At 38.5% G+C, this 21,963-nt stretch overlaps 1 protein-coding gene across 1 annotated transcript in view; it reads left to right on the top strand.

The window, feature by feature from the left end:
* iars1 (isoleucyl-tRNA synthetase 1) overlaps positions 1 to 21,963 on the top strand; it is a 43,228-nt gene that overhangs the window by 18,282 nt on the left and 2,983 nt on the right. The window contains exons 14-32 of the mRNA XM_058631335.1: positions 605 to 731; positions 2,760 to 2,833; positions 3,775 to 3,969; positions 4,287 to 4,373; positions 5,845 to 5,928; positions 7,668 to 7,812; positions 8,408 to 8,528; positions 9,054 to 9,145; positions 9,442 to 9,519; positions 10,250 to 10,371; positions 12,791 to 12,893; positions 12,997 to 13,080; positions 14,771 to 14,945; positions 16,799 to 16,911; positions 18,067 to 18,162; positions 20,580 to 20,756; positions 20,942 to 21,062; positions 21,298 to 21,423; positions 21,797 to 21,943. Of these exons, the coding sequence (XP_058487318.1) occupies positions 605 to 731; positions 2,760 to 2,833; positions 3,775 to 3,969; positions 4,287 to 4,373; positions 5,845 to 5,928; positions 7,668 to 7,812; positions 8,408 to 8,528; positions 9,054 to 9,145; positions 9,442 to 9,519; positions 10,250 to 10,371; positions 12,791 to 12,893; positions 12,997 to 13,080; positions 14,771 to 14,945; positions 16,799 to 16,911; positions 18,067 to 18,162; positions 20,580 to 20,756; positions 20,942 to 21,062; positions 21,298 to 21,423; positions 21,797 to 21,943 (2,267 nt within the window). The remainder of the gene's footprint in view (positions 1 to 604; positions 732 to 2,759; positions 2,834 to 3,774; positions 3,970 to 4,286; positions 4,374 to 5,844; positions 5,929 to 7,667; positions 7,813 to 8,407; positions 8,529 to 9,053; positions 9,146 to 9,441; positions 9,520 to 10,249; positions 10,372 to 12,790; positions 12,894 to 12,996; positions 13,081 to 14,770; positions 14,946 to 16,798; positions 16,912 to 18,066; positions 18,163 to 20,579; positions 20,757 to 20,941; positions 21,063 to 21,297; positions 21,424 to 21,796; positions 21,944 to 21,963) is intronic.

The raw sequence follows: 21,963 nt of genomic DNA, 5'->3' as shown, positions 1-21,963 counted from the left end.
TATATTAGAGTCCTAAATAGAAATGCCTCCTACAAATGTGAATTGATGAACTTGTTGCTTGGCGTGTGGATCCTGACAACGATTTATCCCCACCCGCCCCCTTCCCCTGAGTTCTTCTGAGCAACACAGCCTGGCACAGTAAGAGAACAGGGAGAGGAAAAAAGTGATAAATGGGATAAGATGAAGAGATGGTGGATTAAAGCTAGAAATATGTTGAGGAAAAATAGGGTAGAGTGCAGAAAAGAGGTGCAGAGAATAATGATACCTTTAAGATGATGTTAACCTTTGCATTTGTGCTTCATAAAGAGTGTAGTGCAGTTTATTTTTGGGACTTAACATGAACAAAAGGAAAATAATGCATACTTAATAAAGGGAAAGCAGTCAAATTATACTACTACTTTGTCGTTATAGTTGGAAACTAGCTTAGAAGCTCATTGAAAATAATGGACCAATGCAGATTCAACATTTAATATAATGGCTGTTATATGACAGCGATGTAACTGTTGTTTCCTTTTCAGGGGAGTACTTTATGCAGACTTGATTGTCCCTACGTGTTTTCGTAATTAAAAGCTTAACACTTGTGATGATGTCTCTGTTTCTTTAGGGTTCCAGAGTTTGTGCGTGAGAAGCGTTTTGGGAATTGGCTGAGAGACGCACGTGACTGGGCAGTTTCAAGGAACCGTTACTGGGGGACGCCAATCCCACTCTGGGTCAGCGATGATTTTGAGGAGGTCAGGAAAACACTTTTTAATCCTCTGTTGCACTTAATGAATACTTCTATTCATTATGTCCTATAGAGAGATCACACATTTTGTCTGTCATGTCCAAATACCAAGATAGTTATTCTTTTCTAAGGAAGCAAATCACAGTGTTGGCAGTACTCAGATTAATGTGGGCCAAGCATGAGTTGGCGTAATTGAAAATTTGAACTCTATAACTCTCTGTTTCATTTACATTAGAAGTGGGTCTATGGAAAAAGTCTTGGGTCTCTCCAAAAGAAGGTTGCTCTGCTGTGATGGTACAGAAATCCAGCTCTTCTCATAAATTGGCAGGGTGTTTTTGGACACTTGCATAATTTAGTATATCTGGTTCTTTTCTGTTTGTGGAGTCTTGTGTAAGAGACTTTCTGGCCTTGTTGAATGAGGTGACCATGGTGTCAAACTAGAGAGTATAGCGTGACTCCTTACTGCAGTTAGAGTCAGCTTGCCTCAGGCGAAATTACCGAGTGCTTCCATAAACTCATTGCATGAATGAATAATTAATGTAAACAGCAAATAAACACGAACCAAAATGTGTTTGGTTCTCTTCACGCCATTTCAGTAGACACAGGGAGGAAAAAATGGGTGTGGAGGAGAAGGAGGTGTTGGAATAAATTTAGCCAATGAAGAAATAAGGAAGGGAGTAATGTGCATAAAGTGAGTTAAGTAGGGATGAACATTATCCGACGAAAATCAATGGGAAAAAAAATGTGAGGCCGCGTAGAAAGGAGCCAAACTGTAAACGTGTCTTGGAATGTGTAGTTGTTGTCAAATCTAGATTACGACGTGGAGCTGACTGATCTGAATTAGGTTGTTTAAACATTTCAAAAAAGTGTTGCTCCCCTGGCAGAAAGAAGGTCAGCGAGTGACCTGCTTGCTGGAAATAGCATTTGTGACTGTTTCCAGAACACTTGTGCTCCCTGGTGTCTCCCTTACACAGCCCTGAGTGGCAGAACACACACAAAGTTATTTAACTAAAGCCTGAAGTTTGTGTGTGTGATTGATTTCCTTCTCTCACTATATTTTCTTTTCGCGCTCTCTCTCTCGCTCTGTCTCTCTCTCTTTCTCACTTTCTCTCGCTGTCTCTCTCTCTGCCCTGTCTTTTTGGGGTTCTTTTACTTTTGTCTTTTTTTGTGTGTCTGATGGTGGGGTCGGACTGTATCTGGGCCATTATACCTGCTGCTGTGGTAAAACTAGAGCAGAGACACAGGATAATTCTCTGAGGATACCAGATAACACACTTTACCCTAATTTTAAAGGTAAAGTTACTCATGAAGTTTGTTGAAGTAGGCCTACTTTTAGGTGTTTTGCTTTTGTAATGCATTAAATATGTTTGTAAATTAATTGGTTTAATGGCCAGGAACTGAAGTCGTTGTATTTATCCAGTTTTTTTCTTGAAATGTAGATGAGAAACAAGAAGGTTGTGATAGTACTGTGATGACTGTCAGATAAAAATAAAGTTACTGTCAGAGGCTCTGCACTCTGGAAGGTCTTTGTCTAAAAGGCTGCCAATTTGCCTATCAGCACCTCTGAAGCTCATTTATTAACATGTTAAATCTCAACTGTTTAATAAAGAAAATGTAAAAAGCAACTTGTTAATGGGCAGAGTATTGTCCTTTAATTAAACACTGGGAAAGATGTCAAGCTTTTTATAGGCTTTTTATAGGCTTAATCTATTTTAAAGGGGAGGGGAAGAAAAATTGCTTTTGTCCAGCAGAATGGAAAAGCCTGCTAACACGGCATAATACAAATTACATTGCATTTCTTCTTAATTTTACAGTTAACTGGACTGTAGTAGAATTTCGCCCAACCATGAGTTAAAAATCCAAAAAATATTCCTCAGGGACGAGAAGCAAAGTCTCAGCTGGAAACTGAAAATATATAATATTTTGGCAAATTTTTTGTAATTTTCTTGGGTTATTTTCTCCTTTAGGGATTTGTTATATAGATCACTGTGTTTGTGTTGTATTTACTGTATTTGCATGTGTGTGAATTCATCAGGTGGTGTGTGTTGGGTCTATGGCTGAACTGGAGGAACTGACGGGGGTCAAAGTAACTGATCTTCATCGGGAGAAGTAAGTGACTAATCAACCACCAAGATTATCATAGACAGTTTATGGTTAGTCTCTGTGTCTTGTTAGCACCTGTATATGATTTTAACCTGATTTAATGGATATTTTACAATCAATCCTGATTACTACTGAAATTAATAGCTCTTCATGCATTTTAAGATGAACATTTAAAAAAATGTTATACTACTCCAAATGTACTCAGTAGTGCCCATTCTGGAAAAATCCCTGCTTGATACTCTCTATTTACCTCTGTAGGCGCAGCAGCTGAGCTCTTAGTGGTAGAGTTGTGAAATGAAGCAGCTTTAGTGGCTTATAGATCACCAAAGATGTAATCTACAGTTTATAAACCAGGGTGCCTACAGTTCTTTGACTGTGTAGTCGGTTGGAGCTGAAGGGGGGAAAAAAAGTAAATGTGCAAAACCAATAAGCCTAACCCAATATTTTTGTTTTAATATTTTTTTTTTTTCTTTGTTCAGATTACACATTTGACCCACATTTAACCAGTATTTCACACAAACTGACATCTTTAATTACTGCAAACCTAGGCTGATCTATTCTTTTTTTATGTCATTTTTCTGAAGAAACAATTGTTCACGCTGAACCTCAGCAGGTTTGGAGAAAATTAATCCGCATCCTTGTGTCTGAAAAACACGACCCAAAGCAATAACTGACCTTATTGTATTGGGTTTCAGCACAACATGAGCACCTCTGTTTTTAAACCTCGTTCCCAGTTGTGAAAGACTATAAAATTGTTGATCTGGACCACTGCCAGTACGACTAAAGGCCTGCCGATCTATACACTGTACAGATGTGTAAATGGTTCCCCATGGCACTCGTAAAACTTGAACATAACTGGTCAAATTGTTATTGCCTCCATCCCTCTCAACAGTTGCACTTTCTTTCTCTTCCTTTCCCTTTCTCTTACCTACACTTTTGCTGCCCAGCATTGACAGTCTGACAATCCCGTCCCGGCTTGGTAAGGGCACACTGCGGAGAGTCACGGAGGTGTTTGACTGCTGGTTTGAGAGCGGCAGCATGCCGTACGCCCAGGTCCACTACCCTTTTGAAAACAGGAAGGACTTTGAGGACACTTTCCCTGCAGACTTCATCGCTGAAGGCATTGACCAGACAAGGGGATGGTGAGCTGTGGATAAATGGATAGCTAGGTGGAGGAAATGAATGGAGTGATTTATGGGAAGAGGGTGACGGATGAGAAGCAGAAAACACACTTCCCTGCTGAGTTCAATGAGGGAAATGATGAGCGCAGAGTGAATGAGTGGATAAACACAGAGAAAACAAGCACATGACTCTTCATGTGAAAAATTTGAATTTGATGGATTAGTATCAAATGATGCAGAACAGCCAAATAAAAAATAAATATTTTGGTACATTACTTTATTTTCCCTCAAATTAATTATTATATTCAGTCACACTTGCTGTATTTTGTCTCCTGCAGGTTCTACACTTTGTTGGTGCTCTCCACAGCCTTGTTTGGCAAACCACCCTTCAAGAATGTCATCGTTAATGGTTTGGTCCTTGCCAGGTCAGTTCACTGACTTAAGAAATTAATCTATCTTTCTTTCTTTCTTTCTTTCTTTCTTTCTTTCTTTCTTTCTTGATCTTTCAGTCACAACAAAGGCAAGCCCATTTATTTCTATTATAAAAGTGTTAAATGGTCAGATCAGTAATTTGTTTTTATATAATTTCTCAAAGCAGCATTTTTTAGCAATCATTACTCAAACTCAAGGGAATTTTATGTTTGACTGCTGGTTGTTTGTGACCATTAAACCCAGAAGGATGCTATTATGCATATGCTCAAATATACTGAAGTATAGCAGTACTGCTATTGATGATTAAGTACAAGACCATGGCTCACAGTGTGGCTGTTAATACTGTATTAACGGTGGCGGCAAAAGGCACTGAAAATAAAGCTTTATCAATATTTAGGTAGTTAGTTTTTAACATGTCCAAATAAACATTAATTCATTCATTGAGTTATATTTTGCTAAATGGTTCATTGTTGGCTTTGGCCTTAAATAATAACCGATGCATAGAATATTGCCAGCCCTTTGGCAACTTCAAACCTATTTTACAGACGTGCTTTATGTTTTATGTGTTTTATGTCTCCCTACACTGCAACCATAAGGTGTGCAGACATCTGATTACAAAGGGAGGAGAAGTAGCTTATGTTGAAATGATGATGTCACTTAGGCTGGGCTTTTTATGTGTGTATTTATGATCTTTAACACTGCACATGCCAAGTAGCAGAATATCAATGATATAAATGCAGCTTTTATCAACTGTGTGGCATGTATAATATCGCTGCAGTATGAATGGTTTGAAAAATTGTAGCAGTAAGAAAAGAAATCCATACTCAGTGACAGGCCCTTCCTCTCCTCTTTTCCCCTTATTTCAACAACCCTTTTTCATTAATTATCCATCTCCTTTTTCTGCTGTTTCTCAACTCCTTGTGATTCGTGATTTGACCAGTGTCATGTCATGACAAGTGCCCACTCGTGTGCCTAGCTTTCTCATCTATTTTCTTTTAAGTGGGAACGTAATTTACAAAAATGAAATCATGTACTAGTGACACCTGAAACGAGTGATTTAGACCATTTACTCTTCAGCGAAATGTTTACTGACATTATAAAGCAAGTGAGAAGTAAGCTCATTTTCCCATGGACTTCCATTCAAATTGAGCTCTTTTTTGCAACCACACAAGTGGAGTCGCCACCTGGTGGTTAATTGCTACTTCATTCCTACTTACAGGGCTTAAACCAGAAGACTATATTGCATTTTTATACACATGGTTGTAACATTCCACACTCTGAGAGAGATTTTACAACGGGGCTACTTGTCCTCAGCCCCGGGGTCTAAATGCAGCACTTTACTCACAGGCCTGCTGACCTGGAAGGACTTATTTGAATACCAAGTGCATTGGCTTCTAACATGCAGTTTTGTGCATGCATGAGTGTGTCTGTGCATAAATGTCTTTGCTTGTCTCCTTCCTGCAGCGATGGACAGAAGATGAGCAAGCGCAAGAAGAACTACCCAGATCCAGGGCTGATAGTACAGAGCTATGGAGCTGATGCCCTCAGGTTAGCTGTGTGCTTGGATGTGAGCAAATGTGTGCTTCTGAATCTGTGTGTGGGTGGCAGGGGTGTGTGTGTGTGTGTGTGTGTGTGTGTGTGTGTTAAACTGCCTTATGTTTATAGTAGGCATGGTTATAAAAGGTTTGAGGCACCATCTACACCTAACTAGAAACTTAACACATATTACACACCCTTGTAAATATATCTATCTCTATCTACATAGATATATGTCTATATCTATCATATGTTTTCCTCATCATACATTCTTCCTTTTGCCTTGAGCAGCAAGGGTGCTGTAGCCATATGGCCTAATGAATAAAGCACTCTGCAGTTGCACCATATGCTCACATATACACTGAGAAAGATCAGCTTTAGAGAGGAGTAAAAGGTTACAGATTGTGTATAATCAACTCTCTCCCTCTTTTGTTTCTGTTGTCTCGAAATTTATTTTTTTATAGCATGAACTCAATTAAATTTATTTGCAAACAAAACAAATGGTAGACTGAGTTATGTTCTGTCAAACCTGGATATTTGAAAAGACAACCATCCATGGGGAGGTTAGACACATTCTAAAGCAGATGATCCTGTCTGTATGTTTTATGAAAATTCTATCTCGGATTTGCTGCTATTTAATCATTCATGGCTTATTGCAATGTGTTGCATCATGTCTGTTTGCCTTCAGAAACGGCAAGCCTTTTCTAACCACCAGTCCATCCCAGTGTGCTGATGCCTTCCACTATCTGTTGAAGTGATATTGATTATCTTGTTTATTATTATTGGAGAGAAGAGATTAATTTTCACCAAAAAGTTTGCTGTTGGTAAAATTTGCTTTTGGCCGAAATAGCGGGACATTTAACCTAGATTTAAAACTTGTCAAATTGAGGTATGATTGACAGCTCTGTAGCTTGCATCGGGCAAGTGCAGTTTTCCTTAACTGTCTTAGTTTCCATATAGAGGTGAGTTTTGTGGCAAGTTTTAGACATTCCCTTCCATTGTGTAGACAAACAAATCACTGAAAACAAGAGAAGCAGCAAAGCCTCAAAAACATTAGTCAGATACATACATTTTTAATCAATGTTTCCCTCGCAGCACTCTGCATGGTTTAACTGCTGCTTGAAACGCATTGTAAGGAAATTGTTAACGTTTTTAACCAATGTTAGTGGGGAATTTTTGACAGTGATGTACCTTTGTCTGCATGGCTCTCTTAAACCTGAAGAGGGACCATAATTAATGTTACTAGTAAAACTTGTGTTTGTCCTACTATCTCATGTAGACAAATATCTGTAATGGAAAAAGGTCTGTTAAGCCATGTTTATTCAAGACATACACATGTTTTATGAGTTAAAAACATTGACAGTTTGCTAATATGTAAGACAAACTTTCCGTCACATCATTCCAGTCCAAACAAAAAATTTTACTAAATAACTATCACGGGGTATCTTAACATTTTACTATACTTATGTGTGTTTTTCTAAAGTACTTTATCTGTTTGTGTCTTCAAAAATTAGTTATGTTTGCTTGGTGTTTAAACAAACTGTGAAACAAACTCTCTTTTAATTATTTACTCGCTACAGTAACATTCAACATTTATATACAGTATGCAAAACACTTCAACTCAAACATCACTCATACACACCACATTTTCCAGGACCCTTTTTACCTGTGCACACACTGTATGCCGTCATTTATGATCCTTTCTGTATATTTTTTACTTACAAACTCCTTTGCTGTCTTTGTCTCTGTAGACTGTACCTCATCAACTCTCCTGTAGTGAGGGCAGAGAATCTGCGTTTCAAAGAGGACGGTGTGCGAGATGTGTTGAAAGATGTCTTCCTGCCGTGGTATAACGCCTATCGCTTTCTGGTGCAGAACGTACAGAGGTTGCAGAAGGTAATTTGTTAAGAAAGTAACACAAAGTCATTATTCATATAGTTGTTTGCTGTTGACATTAGTCTTTTGAAGTGAGGAGTCATTTGCTCCTGATGTAATCCTGAGTGCTGTCATCCCTGCCACCTATAGAGAAGAAACAAACCTTCTGCATCTGCTGCAGTTTGCACCTTTCAGTCTTTGGAGTATCACAAGTTTTGTTATAGTTCAACTTATTAGCTTATCATTTTTATTTCCTATATGACCAGTCCAGGTGTGACCTTGACCATCAGATAAATGGGCCTGATTAATGATCACCTGTTTAAGCTGAACTATACAAATGATAAGAAAAGCAGATATATAAGAACCTAACTAAACTAAACTCAGCTCAGTAAAACTCACATTCAACCCCAAGGTGGCAAAAATGTCAAAGTTGCACTAGTAGTTGTTTTCTTACTTGCATTTGGTAAATGGCAATGTTTCTTAAAGTACAAGGTCAAAACAGTTCTGTGTCTCTCATTATTGCTTTATTATGAGGGGATTTGTCCAGATTCATGGCATTTTGCATCCTTCTCCAAGTGTGTTTTTTAGTTGGCTTGTATTTTTTTTCTTTTATCAGGAGGATGATATTCTGTTTCTGTACAATGAGAGCACAGCAAAGCAGAGCGACAACATCATGGACAAATGGATTCAGTCCTTCACACAGTCTCTCATTCAGTTCTTCAAGGCTGAGATGGATGGTACGACACATACACACATACACACTGATTTGCACAGCTGTTCTTCTTCAGGACACTGCTTTGAGTTCCATTCCTTTTGACAACCTAACCAAAGCATTATCACTAACATTAATCATAACGAGTACAAAACCTGACCTCAGCCAAACCACAATTCAAATATTATATATAATAATTATAATTACTTATTATAATATAGCCTAAAACCAGTTCCTCAGACATGAGGTTCTACAGCATTTCAACCAGGTTTTAGTCTTCCTCTGGACTACTGGTCCTAAAGAGGTAACAAATTCAAGCACATACACACACTTTTCTTCCAGGAACCCTGATTGTAAAGGAGTGTGACCAAGAAAATGACAAATATCTTAAACTCATCCTCTCTGGCAACCTTCTTATACTGTTTTGATTTTCAATTTCTTATGTTGTTTTTTTCTCCTTCATCTGTTTTATTCAGGTCTCTCCTGCAGCATGAAGTTGATGAGATCATAAAGCATGTATATTTACTCCTATGCTTATTTGTTTTCATAGCTTACCGACTTTACACTGTCGTGCCTCGCCTGGTCAAGTTTGTGGACATGCTCACCAACTGGTACGTGAGAACCAACAGACGCCGTCTGAAGGTGAGATAACGCTTGTGCTTTATTTGTGTAGTTTATATTTTCTAAGGATGGAAAGTGCAAGTTTAAGGTAAAAGCTCATAGCTCATAAATTCCCACATTTAATGGAAGCAGTACTATTAATGAATCTCTTCATCACAGTCTTTATATGTGGACATTATGTATGTTTTTGGCCCTCCTGGTCAACACATGACTGATATGGTTTCCGGATCCATTCACTGCCCTCTGCTCGAGTGTTATCATCATTTGACACCTCTGAGAGGACTGAATATTTTGATGTTTGTGTGTGAACTTTGTAGGGAGAGAATGGCACCGAGGACTGCCTGTGGGCGCTGGAAACCCTCTTCAGCGTTCTGTTTTCCATGTGCAGGCTGATGGTGAGTCATATTGTGTGTGTGAGACCCTGTGAGTGAGTGAGGGAAAATTATTAGCATGAAGAGATGTCTTGTGGTGCCAGTTTTGCTTTTGTGTGTGCAAGATGAATTATATCTGTACGTGTGAGTGTACTTGTTTTTGTTAGTGTGAGGACATTTGCTGGTATAAACACTGAGCATGTCAGGATCAATAGTCCTCATGGAGATCAAAAGATGGTCGTAATGAGGCAGAACCTAATTTCTGCAGCTAAGATTTGATTTATGTTTAGGTTAAGGTTGGGGTTAGGCATTAACTGGTCCTTAACCTCAACAATGCTTTGTTTAGGTTGTCCAAATGAATGGAAGTCAGTGCAGTGTCCTAAGAAGAATAGCTGTGCAAACGTGTGTGCTGGCATGGTGGATGAATATTGCATGAGCAGTAGGAGTTTTTATTTATAATACATTAAAGATGTTTGCATGTGAGGCGCATAGCATGCTTTGAGGCAGTTAGTGTAACCCAGATCAATACAGATCAGCAGTAAGCTGTACGAGTGGTTGAAACAGAAGAGTATTGCATTAAAAGAAACCGCACTCTGGCATAATTAAGGTTGAACTTTTGCATCATCTGAGAAAGAAAAACCTGTGTTCTATATTGTGATTTTATTGTGGTTCCTGACCTTTAAGACCTGTATGTCAGCAAATGTAAATTAGCCACAATACAGAGCTTCTAATAATCTTTCCTCCTTTACTCCAGGCTCCATTCACACCCTTCATTACAGAGATGATGTACCAAAATCTGAGTCACCTCATTGACCCCACCTCTTTTGACGACAAGAACACCAGCAGCATCCACTATCTCATGCTGCCTCAAGTCAGGTTGGGAAAAAATTCTTCATTAATGCTTTAATATGAAAGCCAAGGACTGTTTCACTGCCCTGACCTAGCCACCACTCAGCATACTGCTTTTCCTATTCATTGTATTTTCTCGTGTACTATACCTATTATTATATATGTAATAATAATGCACTGGCAGGATTGGACATGACACACAAAACACAACCAGAATTTAAATAACAGTTTTCAGTTCTTGGAGGAAGAAAACCATCAAAACTCCACTTGGGACTAAAATTACCTTAAAGTCCTTATTAATTGATATTGCATTAGGTGTGTTATATTAGTCGGTGGTTTGTCTGCAGATAATTTAATTCTGAAGTACTTTGTGACAAATAAATCCAATCGTAGGCAACTTTACAATGAAATTTTCCAGAAACAGAAAAACTATAGGCAGTGGCTATTGTTGACATTGTCGTGAGTGAACTACTGAAAATAAAACAATGTATGGGAATCACTGGTGAGAAAATGTACATCAAAGTGAAATTTAATGCTACACTGCTGGTTAGACATCAGGCTGAAGTTTGGCAGGAAATTGGTTTGTGGTTTATGCAGCAGAGGTGGCATAAGCAGTGATTTTAACCTCCATTAACACATTGAAATAAATATTAATTTTTAGTTTTGTTCTGTGATGGCAGGAACTCTAGATCTAGTAGAATGAAATTAAAGTAAATCTGAGAGAAAGGGGGTTATGCTGACTGAAGATTTTAAACTTGTGAACATAACATTGGTCATTTGGTTTTATAGCTGCCATTATTACCTCATAGAAAAATTACGTTTTGTTGCTGCAGGATGACCGAGACAATAACCATTACTGATCCAGAGCATAATCAGGTTCACCCAGAGTGTATGGCCTGTTCATTGGCTTCATCTCATCCTCCTTGTCTTTCTCTGAGATTTTTTTTTCTGTCACTCTGATCCTAGTTTTGTAATAACCACCGTGATTTATTTATATGGTGATGGTTTACATAATAAGAATGTGTTAATTTAATAGATTGATTGGATTCTCCAGATAAAAGCTTGGGCCTGAGGAGTTTCTTGGCAGATTATTTTTCTTTCTATTGATCTGTCAAATACAGCTCACAACTCATTGATTCTGCATGGTAAAATGAAGATAATGCATTTTCCACCCAGGCACAAATTCACTTCTAACCAAGGTCATCTATAATGGAGACAGGTTTAGAAATCCTTGTGCCTTGTTCCATGTTCACTGCAATCTTTTCCAAAAATATGTATAAAAAAATCTACCAAATCGTATCTCACTTTTCTAAACAGCTCAGTGTGTTTCTGCTTCTACCAGCGACCTAGAAATACTCCTTGCCTTGATTGTCAGCCTTGAAAATTGATGCTGCTCATAAAATACGATCATTTCATCCCCTTCACTTCAATTACTGCAGTCAAATGTGTGCCTTGGTGGCTAATCACTACTGCTGATGCCTGGGAGAATTTCTTTTTTAATTGCATCATCTGTAATGCCAAAAGAAAAAGTTATGGCATAATTAAATACACATTTGATTTAGCAGAGGGATAATAGTTTGTTGTTGTTTTAATGGTTCATATAATCTCTTCTGTCACTTGAGCGGCACTCAAAGTTGCTGCATTATTAGCTGCTTCTACCCTCTGTTGTCAAATGGGACGACTTCACTCTCCTCCCAAAGGTCAGCCACCAGTGTGGCAGTGGGGAACAGCTGCTCCTCAATCAGCTCATTAAATGATTGGCTGTCCCTCAGGTTCTCTTCTCCGTCATTTTAGTGCAATTGTGTATGCACAAAAGAGGAAGCACTGCGGGAATAAACGTACAACCGTTGTGTATATGCACCCGTGTAAGTGTGTGCACGTGTGCACACCCACCCACACACACACGCACACACACACACTATGCATGATTATCAGTAGCTGTGTAACTCTAATTTGAATGGTGGGAGTCTCCCTGTGCCTTATTAATGATTGTTTCAGAGTTGGTGCTGATATTCTGAACTGAGTCTCCATTCCTGTGATAGTAAACATGTTATACACTATAATTAGCCTTTAGATTGAGTAGTGAAATCTGAGTTGCTGTGAAATGCACCTGCAATGTGCAGAATTTCACACAATTATCCCGAAAATAAGAGTTTCTCTTTCAAGAAAGAGGTCGGCCATATAGCGGTCTTGCAATTTGTTTAATTAATTAATTAATTAATCAATTAATTAATTAATTAATTAATTAATTAATTACTTACTTAATTACATAAATACATAAATAAATAAATCAAATCTGGTTGTTTACGTTTTAACGTTTAATTTGCACTCTCTCTCTCCCACACCCGCTCGTGGTAAGTGCTGTGATGTTGTCAATAATGTACCACAGATTATGGAGTGGTGATTCTCAGATTCTCTTTTTTTCCCCTCTGTGTTTGCTTTTCAGGGAGAGTTTAATTGACAAGCGCATTGAGAGTGCCGTCTCTCAGATGCAGTCTGTGATTGAACTGGGCAGAGTGATCAGAGACAGAAAGACCCTGCCTGTCAAGGTAACCACTTAACTTGCTTATGCACTGTGAGTTGTAAATAATAATAAATGTTTTGTGAATAAATTATATTTTATTCAGCCATATTAATGTGTCTGTATTCTAGTACCCACTGAAGGAGGTTGTAGTTATTCACCAGGATTCAGAGGCTCTGAAAAACATCCAGGCCCTGCAGAAATACATCCTGGAAGTAAGTCAACTATTATTTTGTAATTTGGTTGTTTGCTTGGTTGTTATTAATGAATCAGTAATCTGGTAATATCTAGAATTGCCCTTTCCCCTGCTCAGTTGTGAATTTGTCTTTTACATTCATTTCATGGGTTTGATACCAGGTAAGAGCATGTTTTCTTTCTTTTTTTAAGCTTCTGAAACATACAGTATTCCTGAAATGTACTGTGTGCTTTGATCCTAAAATACACAAGTTTAAAAAACAAACAAAAAAAAAAAAACACATCTCCAAATATCAGATGGAGTATATCTTCACACGCTGTTCGTATCCTGATACATTTGAATGGGGCGTGGAGTGGATACAACAGTTCGCAAACATAAGCACTGTATTTTTCCTCTAACACAGGAAACAAGTTATTCCTGCTAATCTGTTAGTGATGTGCAATACTAGAGCTTTCAAAATTACTTCACTTGCCAGGTTGTGTCTTGATATGGTTTCAAGTGATTACCACCTAGCATTAATGTGTTCCCAGTGTCCATACTGAAATCTGATTAAGCTCTGATCTCTCCCTCTATCTTTCTATCTCTCTCTCTCTCTCACATCCATTCCTCCTCCTCCAGGGTGTTGCGATGTCGGGCCTAATCAATAAACACTCATGTGGGTCGATTTCAGGTTTGCTGAGGCTTTAAACAAGAACATTGTCACCTCTGCAAGAGTGGGTCATAAACTTCTATAAGCCGAAATACAGTAGCTGGAAAAATATGTAGGTTTGACGGGAAATGTATCTAATTTCTCGACTCATACAGTATTTCTTATTTGTAGATGTAGTAGAATATTTTTTTCGAGTAGCGGTCAAAACATCCATTTATTATTGTGCCAAACTAGAAAGTATGTAGATATTGTATATTATATTTAACTGTGTAGACACAGAAAAAAAATCAACCTGTTTTGAAGTAGAATGTTTACCTTCACAAAACAGGTTTATTTCAAATTAACGGCAAGAGTAGACCAAGTGCCTAAAATAGCCAAGCTCATCTCAAAAAAGGTTTCAGCTGCTATTTTCGTCCCTACACTGCCCTTAGTTTTCTTACCCACTTGTCTGGAGTAGCACATTGATGCTCTCTGTGCCCAAGCCAATAATTCTACAGTGGAGTTCACTCTCAATCACAAGCCTCAACTTGAGTGTGATTGACTGAAAGAAGCCTCTCTGTTGTTTTAACAGACTGAATCACGTATTTTTCTCTCCCAATCCGGAATGAAACATTCTTTCAATGTGTTCTTTGTACTGAGAGGCAGAAAGACGGGGACTGAAAAGGATCCATGGCTTATTGGAGATTCAAAGCACGATAGGCTTACTGAATGGTTAATTTCATGGCTGACTTACTCTTTCAGGGATTGATTCTGTGATCAATTTTTGATTTTCCCTTTTATGGGAATTCTCTGTGGTCATTAAAGTTTTATTTTCTTTGCAGTTTTAGGTTGGTATTACATTTTCAATTTGAGTTTCAGTATTGGTTTTATTTCTTTTCCTGTTATATAGCTATAGGAGAGTGTTTAAATTTAATGGGTGTATTTATGGGGATTGTGTCTGTGTGCTTCACCTGCAGTTAACTTTTGACTTTTAGTCAAAATCACTAATTTCTTGTACACTTAAAATGACAAAATGGTGACTTTTTCAGGACATACAATGTGTCTATTTTCTTTCCTCCAGGAGCTGAACGTGCGACAGTTAACTCTGTCAACGGACAAGGACAAGTATGGAATCAGTCTGCGGGCTGAGCCTGACCACATGGTGTTGGGCAAGAGACTAAAGGGAGCCTTCAAAGCGGTCACTGCTTCTATCAAGGAACTCACCAACGAGCAGCTTGAGGTCTTTCAGAAGACAGGTATGGTTCTGTGGGAGAATTAGCACATTTATATACCCAGAAATTAAAAATCACATTTGCAGAGGAAACATTTTAGCAGTGTAATGGCACATTAGCACTAGCTTGCATGTTCACATTTTCACATTTACATTTTACAGTAAATAAGTAGAGGATATTGTTGCCAGACAGTGACTCAGTGAAAAGCACTTGGTTAGTAATAGGAGTTTCAATGCAATAGCTCATCTGCTGTGTATTGTGAAAAAGTAAAATTCTAGTAGAGAGAAAACTCATGGATTCATGTAACTCAACCTGCTAGACACAGAGAGCCAGTTTTATCTTCACAATACACACTCTGACCCGTCTGAAACTGAATTAGAGCTTGAGTACCGATCAAAGCATTACAAGGTATCTTGTCTCTCCAATTATAGACAGACTAGGAGAGCTCCCAGAGTCTCTGGGGAAGGGAGCAGTGAAGGTCAGCAAGGCTGTGGGAACCTAACATTTTCAATCACTTGGATGTTTGAAGTCCTGCCAATTGGAAGGAAATAACCCAAGGTTGGGTGATGGGACAGATGTGGTAGAGGATGGTGGAAAAGTGATACATAGGGGAAAACTCGGATACTACTGATTCGTAAATATTATGTCCACAAAAGTGCTAACAGGTCACATTCAGTCAAGAGCCTTCCCTTTACGTTTTTGAACATATAACTGCTGTGGAGTCATGATGGCTAGAAACTGATTGTGGTGTCATGGCTATTGGTTTTTATTACTCATTTATTCCATACCTGTATCTTTGATTCCATCCTTTTGATGAAGTAAAAGAAAAGGGGTTCAGAGAGAAGATGGACATGAGCGGAGGAGCACAGGAAATCAAAGAGTGGAAATCTAGTTTGAAAGGGAATAGAAGCGACTGTTTCACTCAGCCTCTGGGTGTGGAGTGGAGGAGGAGCAGAACTTTGTCATGGTTTTTAAGTCAGAACACAGACATGGATAATTGCTGCCACTGGCAAAATGGAAAAACCTGAATAGATTTAGTTTGCTTTATTGTTTAAAAGCTCAGATCTCTGTGGATGAGACTGGAAAGACTGCGATGTAAGGAATCTTTAAATGCCCGTAAATACGAGTCCAGACCACAGATAATTCAAAGCAAAGCCTCACTCGGCATCCAAGTGATCGAACCTTTATTTAGACTGTTTCTATTCAATCTATTTATTCAAATTAAATTAGGAGGAAGCAAAATTGTATAGTCAGCACTGGTTTAATCCTAATGGGCATCAGAAAGCATCTCCCATACATTTACTTGTTTTTAGAATTATGGCTTTAAGTTTTACCCAGATTTAGACATCTCCCTTTAGCAAGAAGCATGATTTTCACTGGAATGCAAATGATGATTTTTGTCGTACATCTCTAGTTGACACATTAAGTCCTCTGCAAATCAACTGACTCAATGATTAAACGGCACAACATTGTGTATTATTCAAAGGTTAATTTTGGCGCACCATCTCTGTTCACACAAAGTGCAACACAATTAAGCAAATACATTACAAGGACCAGAAAAAAAACTTTAGAATGGCCATTAGACAGATTGAAGATTTTATCATAAAGAACACACATGCTGATTGGTCACTACTCTGAAGCAAAACTGTGACTGCAATATTGCTCAGTGAAATTCCATCCATGATCAGCTGCACTGACTCATTACACTTTAAAACATATGAAAGTGTAAATTGCATGAAAAAAGGCATCTGGTGTGCAGGGCTGAATTTCAATCTTAAACCGACTCTTGTTTAACACACCCACACAATGATTTTTATGTCTATGTTGATGGCTGTATCTGTGGGTAATATTTTATTATTACTGTGAATAATTTTCAGGATCCATCATGGTAGATGGCCATGAGCTCCACGAGGAGGACCTGAGGCTGATGTACACCTTCAACCAGAGCTCGGACTCAGCTGCACAGTATGAAGCGCACTCTGACGCACAGGTACACTCTTCTCTAAATATAGTAGAGGTGTTTTCCCATCAGATACGTAAATTATATTAATGGACAGACATGCCTTGAATCTTTTGTTTCTGTTTTACATATAAAATTGTTTTAAGCTTGTATATACACAACGTGTGTGTGTGTGTATACTTAGGCTGCCTTATACTGCAAAATAATTTGTGTCTTAACTGTGAGTGTGATGTATGAAATGATTTCACATCTAGTGGAATCCAAATTGTATGCATTTCCCCGCAGACACGCTCTAATCAGTGCTCTTCCAGCTCTTACAACACATGGCTGCACCTTAATACCAGTTTACTGAGTTGGCGTTTTAATTCTGTTACTTTCACTTGCTCGTGCACACACTCTGTAGCTCCCATCTGTCTGTTCGCTCTGTTCTATTATTCTTTTTTCTGTCACTGGTGTGTGCTCTCTGTCATCTCATTCCCATCTTCCAGCAGCTCTGCCCTGTACAACACCACATTCATTTTACTTCAGTGATTTACGTCAACTACAATATTTTCTTTATTGTTGCTTCTTTTTTTTTAATGTGACAAATGTGTGGGGAAACAATGAAAATTAATTATCGAGGTGTTTGTACTTAATAAATGGAAACAATGAGACAAGCAAAAGGATCATATACCACATTGTTTCTAATTATCCACTCATCATGGGTTATTATTGAAGTATTATTGGTGTATGTGTATGGTGAACAGTAGGTCAAAATTAACCTAAAACAATTAGGATTCACTTTTATAGTACAAGAAAGAAATACAATTATCCGTCTGTCTGTCGCTCTATATATATATATGCAGCCCTTACTCATTTCCTGGTCCATGAAGATGATGGTGGACATCTCTACATTAGTCATTCGTGCCTAGTGATGCATTTTCATCATATTTCGGGTTTTTTGGATCCAGTGCAGTGATTTGGGCCAGTATTGAATCGATACTGCAAGTGAGACTCACTTAGCTAGTAGACAAGAGGCTGATTGTCTTGTACTGAATATATAGTATGTTCAGACGGTATGTATAGTTGTTTTTATGCTGAGGGTTGTAATATAGTCTTTTTTGTGTTGTTTAGAAATATCTGAACAGTTCAGTAGCACATTATCTAATCATATTAATCTAAAATCTTGGACTTCCTTGTTTCTAGGTCTTGGTGCTGTTAGATGTCTCCCCAGACCAGTCCATGGTGGATGAAGGCGTTGCCCGAGAAGTCATCAACCGCATTCAGAAACTACGCAAGAAGGTGAGGAAAGTATTTCAGGAGCAATATTAGCTCTGAGCAAGAGTGACATATAACACGCCACCACTGAATTTTACAATCCAGTGTGTAATGAATATGATCTGACATAATTGAAACAGTTTGCCGATATATGTAATCTGGGTGGTGCCACAGTGAGCAAAACATGCTACTGAGCAAGTGTGGAAGGATGCTTGACTTGAAGATACAATTATATAATATGACAGTTAAGCAGAGGAAAGGCAGTGGATGACAAACTAAGAAAATAACCCAATGTCTCTGTGTGATATTTATAACATTAATAGCAATCTGCACATCCACTCTTGACAGGTTTGTTCGACACTGCATCTATCGACAAAAAAACACAACAAAATACAAGGTTTCCCTTGTTTGGCATCCATAAAAAACAAAAACAAATAAACCACTACATTTGAAGCCAGATTTTTCTGCCATAAATGCCCTCATCCTGCCAGTGCAGGAAAACTAACTGCCTCTTTAGTCTTTATGGTGTAATAAATGGAAGCACTGAAAGTTGATTCATCACCAACCCAATATGTACTGAAGCCATTTATTAACTAAAATGCCAATTTTGATTGCTACGACACAGAGTATTAATCTTTTATTTACACCAAATTTTCACTGTCATATTTTAATTGCATGTCACATTGTCTCAGGGTGCCACAGGTGAATGTAGTGCTCAAGTATGTCTTGTAATAAACCTGGTGTAATAGACCTTTTTCACAGCAGTTATTTTTTGTCATGAAATAGCAGGAGAAAAACCCTGGTTTTACCAATAACGTTAATATGATTCCACTCCAAGTTTAAGAGAGTTGTGCTATTCAAGTTTAAACATAGGTCACACTATGTTTACACTACGTGTATGTTCACTACGCTTGATTCTTTAACCTGTAGAAACCTGTTTTTTTTTGTTTTAAATTTGTATTTTTACTGCAAATCATGTTTCTTGTCTCGATGTCTTCCAATATAGAGACTGAGAAATAATTTCCTTTCCGGTCATTATAGCATTGCTAATACAACAAATCTTAAAGGTTTTAAAGGCCTAAGACTTATGTAGTAAACTGTAGAAACTGTGTTTCACTCTCTTGCTTGTTTCACCCCTTTATGTCCCTTGCTAATTTTGTCAAGGCAGTTTTTAAATCTTTTCCACTGCAGCGTCACAGTTAGAAGTTTCTCCATCATAAGGCAGGCTTAATGGAAGCTTAATTACAGTCTGGCCCCTTTCAGATTCTAATGTTGGACCTTTGAAGTGGTCTATGGAGTAAAGACGGATTAGCCAACAGCCCCTTGTTTTCACAAGCAACAAACAGTTTTTTCCATCCCCCTATAGCGGTGGTGTGTACTGGCTCCCGGCCAAACTAAATTCCTCTAGTTATTTCAAACTGAGATCTGTTAGGAATTTTCCACCCTGAGCATGGGAATTAATTTTTTAACAATTCTTTGACTTGTTTGGTAGTAGTTTGTGGGTGTGCTTATATATCTTTACCAGTTTTCTATGGTTTTTCTCAAGTATGGTTGAGAAATGGGGGTCAGCATTACTTTTTTTGGGGTTCCTCTCTATCTGGAGGTTTCTGTAGCTGTGTTTGACACACACACGCACACACACACACACACACACACACACACACACACACACACACACACACAGCACTAGCCCCTTCAGAGCAGGGTCAGTACCTTGGCTTGGCAGGAAAAGCCTATAAACCTTCCATTGATTGACTGCTCCTGTGTATCTAGCTAACTGTTCCTGTGCCACTGAGCCACATACCACAATCCTTGTGTGCATGTGTGTGTCTGTGCATGCACAGGCATTTGTGTGCGCTGTACAGTGAAAATATGCGTGGCTGTGCACATGTGCACGGCTGCCGACTGCAGATTAGGATGAGATCAATGTGTTTGAATGTGTCAAGGTTAGAGGATGCTGGCAGTTGCCAAAATAAATGGACTTTCAGCCAATAAAAAAATCTTTCTGTTCCATTTCTCCTTTATTTGTTCCTGTACTTTCTGTTTTGTGCTTTTTTAATCTCTGCCATGATTTGTTTTGTTTGTCCTTCCATTTTATTTATCCCATACCTTCTTGCCTCCTTCCTTTCCAGTAATCATTACTTCCAGATTTCAAGTTCTCAGAAAGGCGAAAGAAGCTTTCAAGAGAATTACTACATTGTGACATGTGTCCTTGGCAATCATTAGTTTTAATCAGATTACAGGTTTTGTTAAAAAAAAAGAATTGCTATTCTTTAAAAAGTTATTTAAGATGTAATTTTAGCATATCAACTCGCTTTTGACTCATGTCATCATCCGGTGTCTCTTTTTCACCCAGAAATTGCATGTAAAAGAGAAAAGCAGCCTTTTTTCCAGTTTCTGAAAATAACTAATCTGCATTATCTCCAAATCTTTTCCCTTAGGCCCACTTGGTGCCATCAGATGAGATAACAGTGTACTACCACTGCCAGCCAGAGGGGGAGTACTTGCACTCTGTCATCCAGGCTCACACAGACTTCATCCTAGCTACCATCAAGGCTCCACTGCTGTCCTTCCCTGTTCCCAACACTGCCAGTGTTATCATACAGGAAAAGACTCAGGTATGAATAGATTCCTACAGGCATCCTGGAATATTGTGTCCTCTACATGAGGCACATTTATTTATAGTGAATGATAATTGTATGTCAGCAAGTGCTAAGGCGAGGACAAATGTGTCCTTCACGTCAATAAATGTAAAATGTAACGACAGTTCCCTCCTTCATGCTGCTTTTTTCCTTTGTTGCAGCTGAAAGGCTCAGACTTGGAGTTTATCATTGTAAAGGGATCCTCAGGTTCTCGGGTCTCTCTAAATGGACCAGCTTGCAGCTATGTGAACCTCAGGGTGAAGGTCAACAAGAAAGAACAAGGTATCACATGGACGGATGAAAGGGAAACTGTTTTTTTCCAGCCTAAAAAGCTTTAACAAGAAAGTGTATATGTCTAAAGTGTCAGAAGTATCTTGCCATTTTTTTTTGTCATTCTGAAGAAAAATATACTTGCTGTCCAACTCGGGTTTTGTGTGTATAGGTTAGGTTGAACCTGTAATTCATCCTGAGCTGTTTGACTACATTGGTGTTTCTCTCTGAATGATCTCTTGATCAGATGGTGTGGTGCTGCTGGAAAACCCCAAAGGAGATAACAGACTTGATGTGGACAAGCTGAAGAGAGTGTGCAGCAGCATCTTTGGAACAAATAACACCCAGCTCAGATTCTTCAGTGGAGGAACTGGTGAGAACCGATCTGCCTGTGTATGTGTGCATGTAATTGGGCCACTTGGCCCGTCTTTCTTAACTGGGAAGAAAAACTTGAAGCCAGACAGTATTAGTCCTTTCAGCTGCTGCAGACTTTATCTTAAGAGTCGACCACTTAGTGCAACTAATGCATCAATGTGTAAAGTGTTTCAGCAATCACTTTAAAACCTATCATATTAGAATAACAGTTAATGTGTTGGCTTTTTGTCTCAGTTTGTTTGGAGAGAGAAAGGAAATTGTTTAAGAATTTTACGTACAAAATTATTAATTAATTTAATATTAAGTATATTTTGACTTGGCTGTTTTGGAGTTCTATTGATTTATGTATTTGTATGTTTTACAAATCACAGAATTGACCAGTCAAATGGACCTCCAGGCTTTGAGTGGTAAAACGTTGTCAGTCACTTCAGGCTCCATGCCCCCTGGCCCTGTCCCCTCCTCCGACGCCCTCCTGTGTCCATATGTGAACCTGCTGCTCTGCAACGCACAGCCAGCTGGTGAGAAACACAGGCGCACA

Source organism: Solea solea, chromosome 6 (assembly GCF_958295425.1).
Source record: "Solea solea chromosome 6, fSolSol10.1, whole genome shotgun sequence".
In the NCBI taxonomy this organism is placed as follows: Eukaryota; Metazoa; Chordata; class Actinopteri; order Pleuronectiformes; family Soleidae; genus Solea; species Solea solea.
The sequence above is the reverse complement of the archived record's forward strand: the minus strand, read 5'-3'. Positions and strand labels throughout refer to the sequence as shown.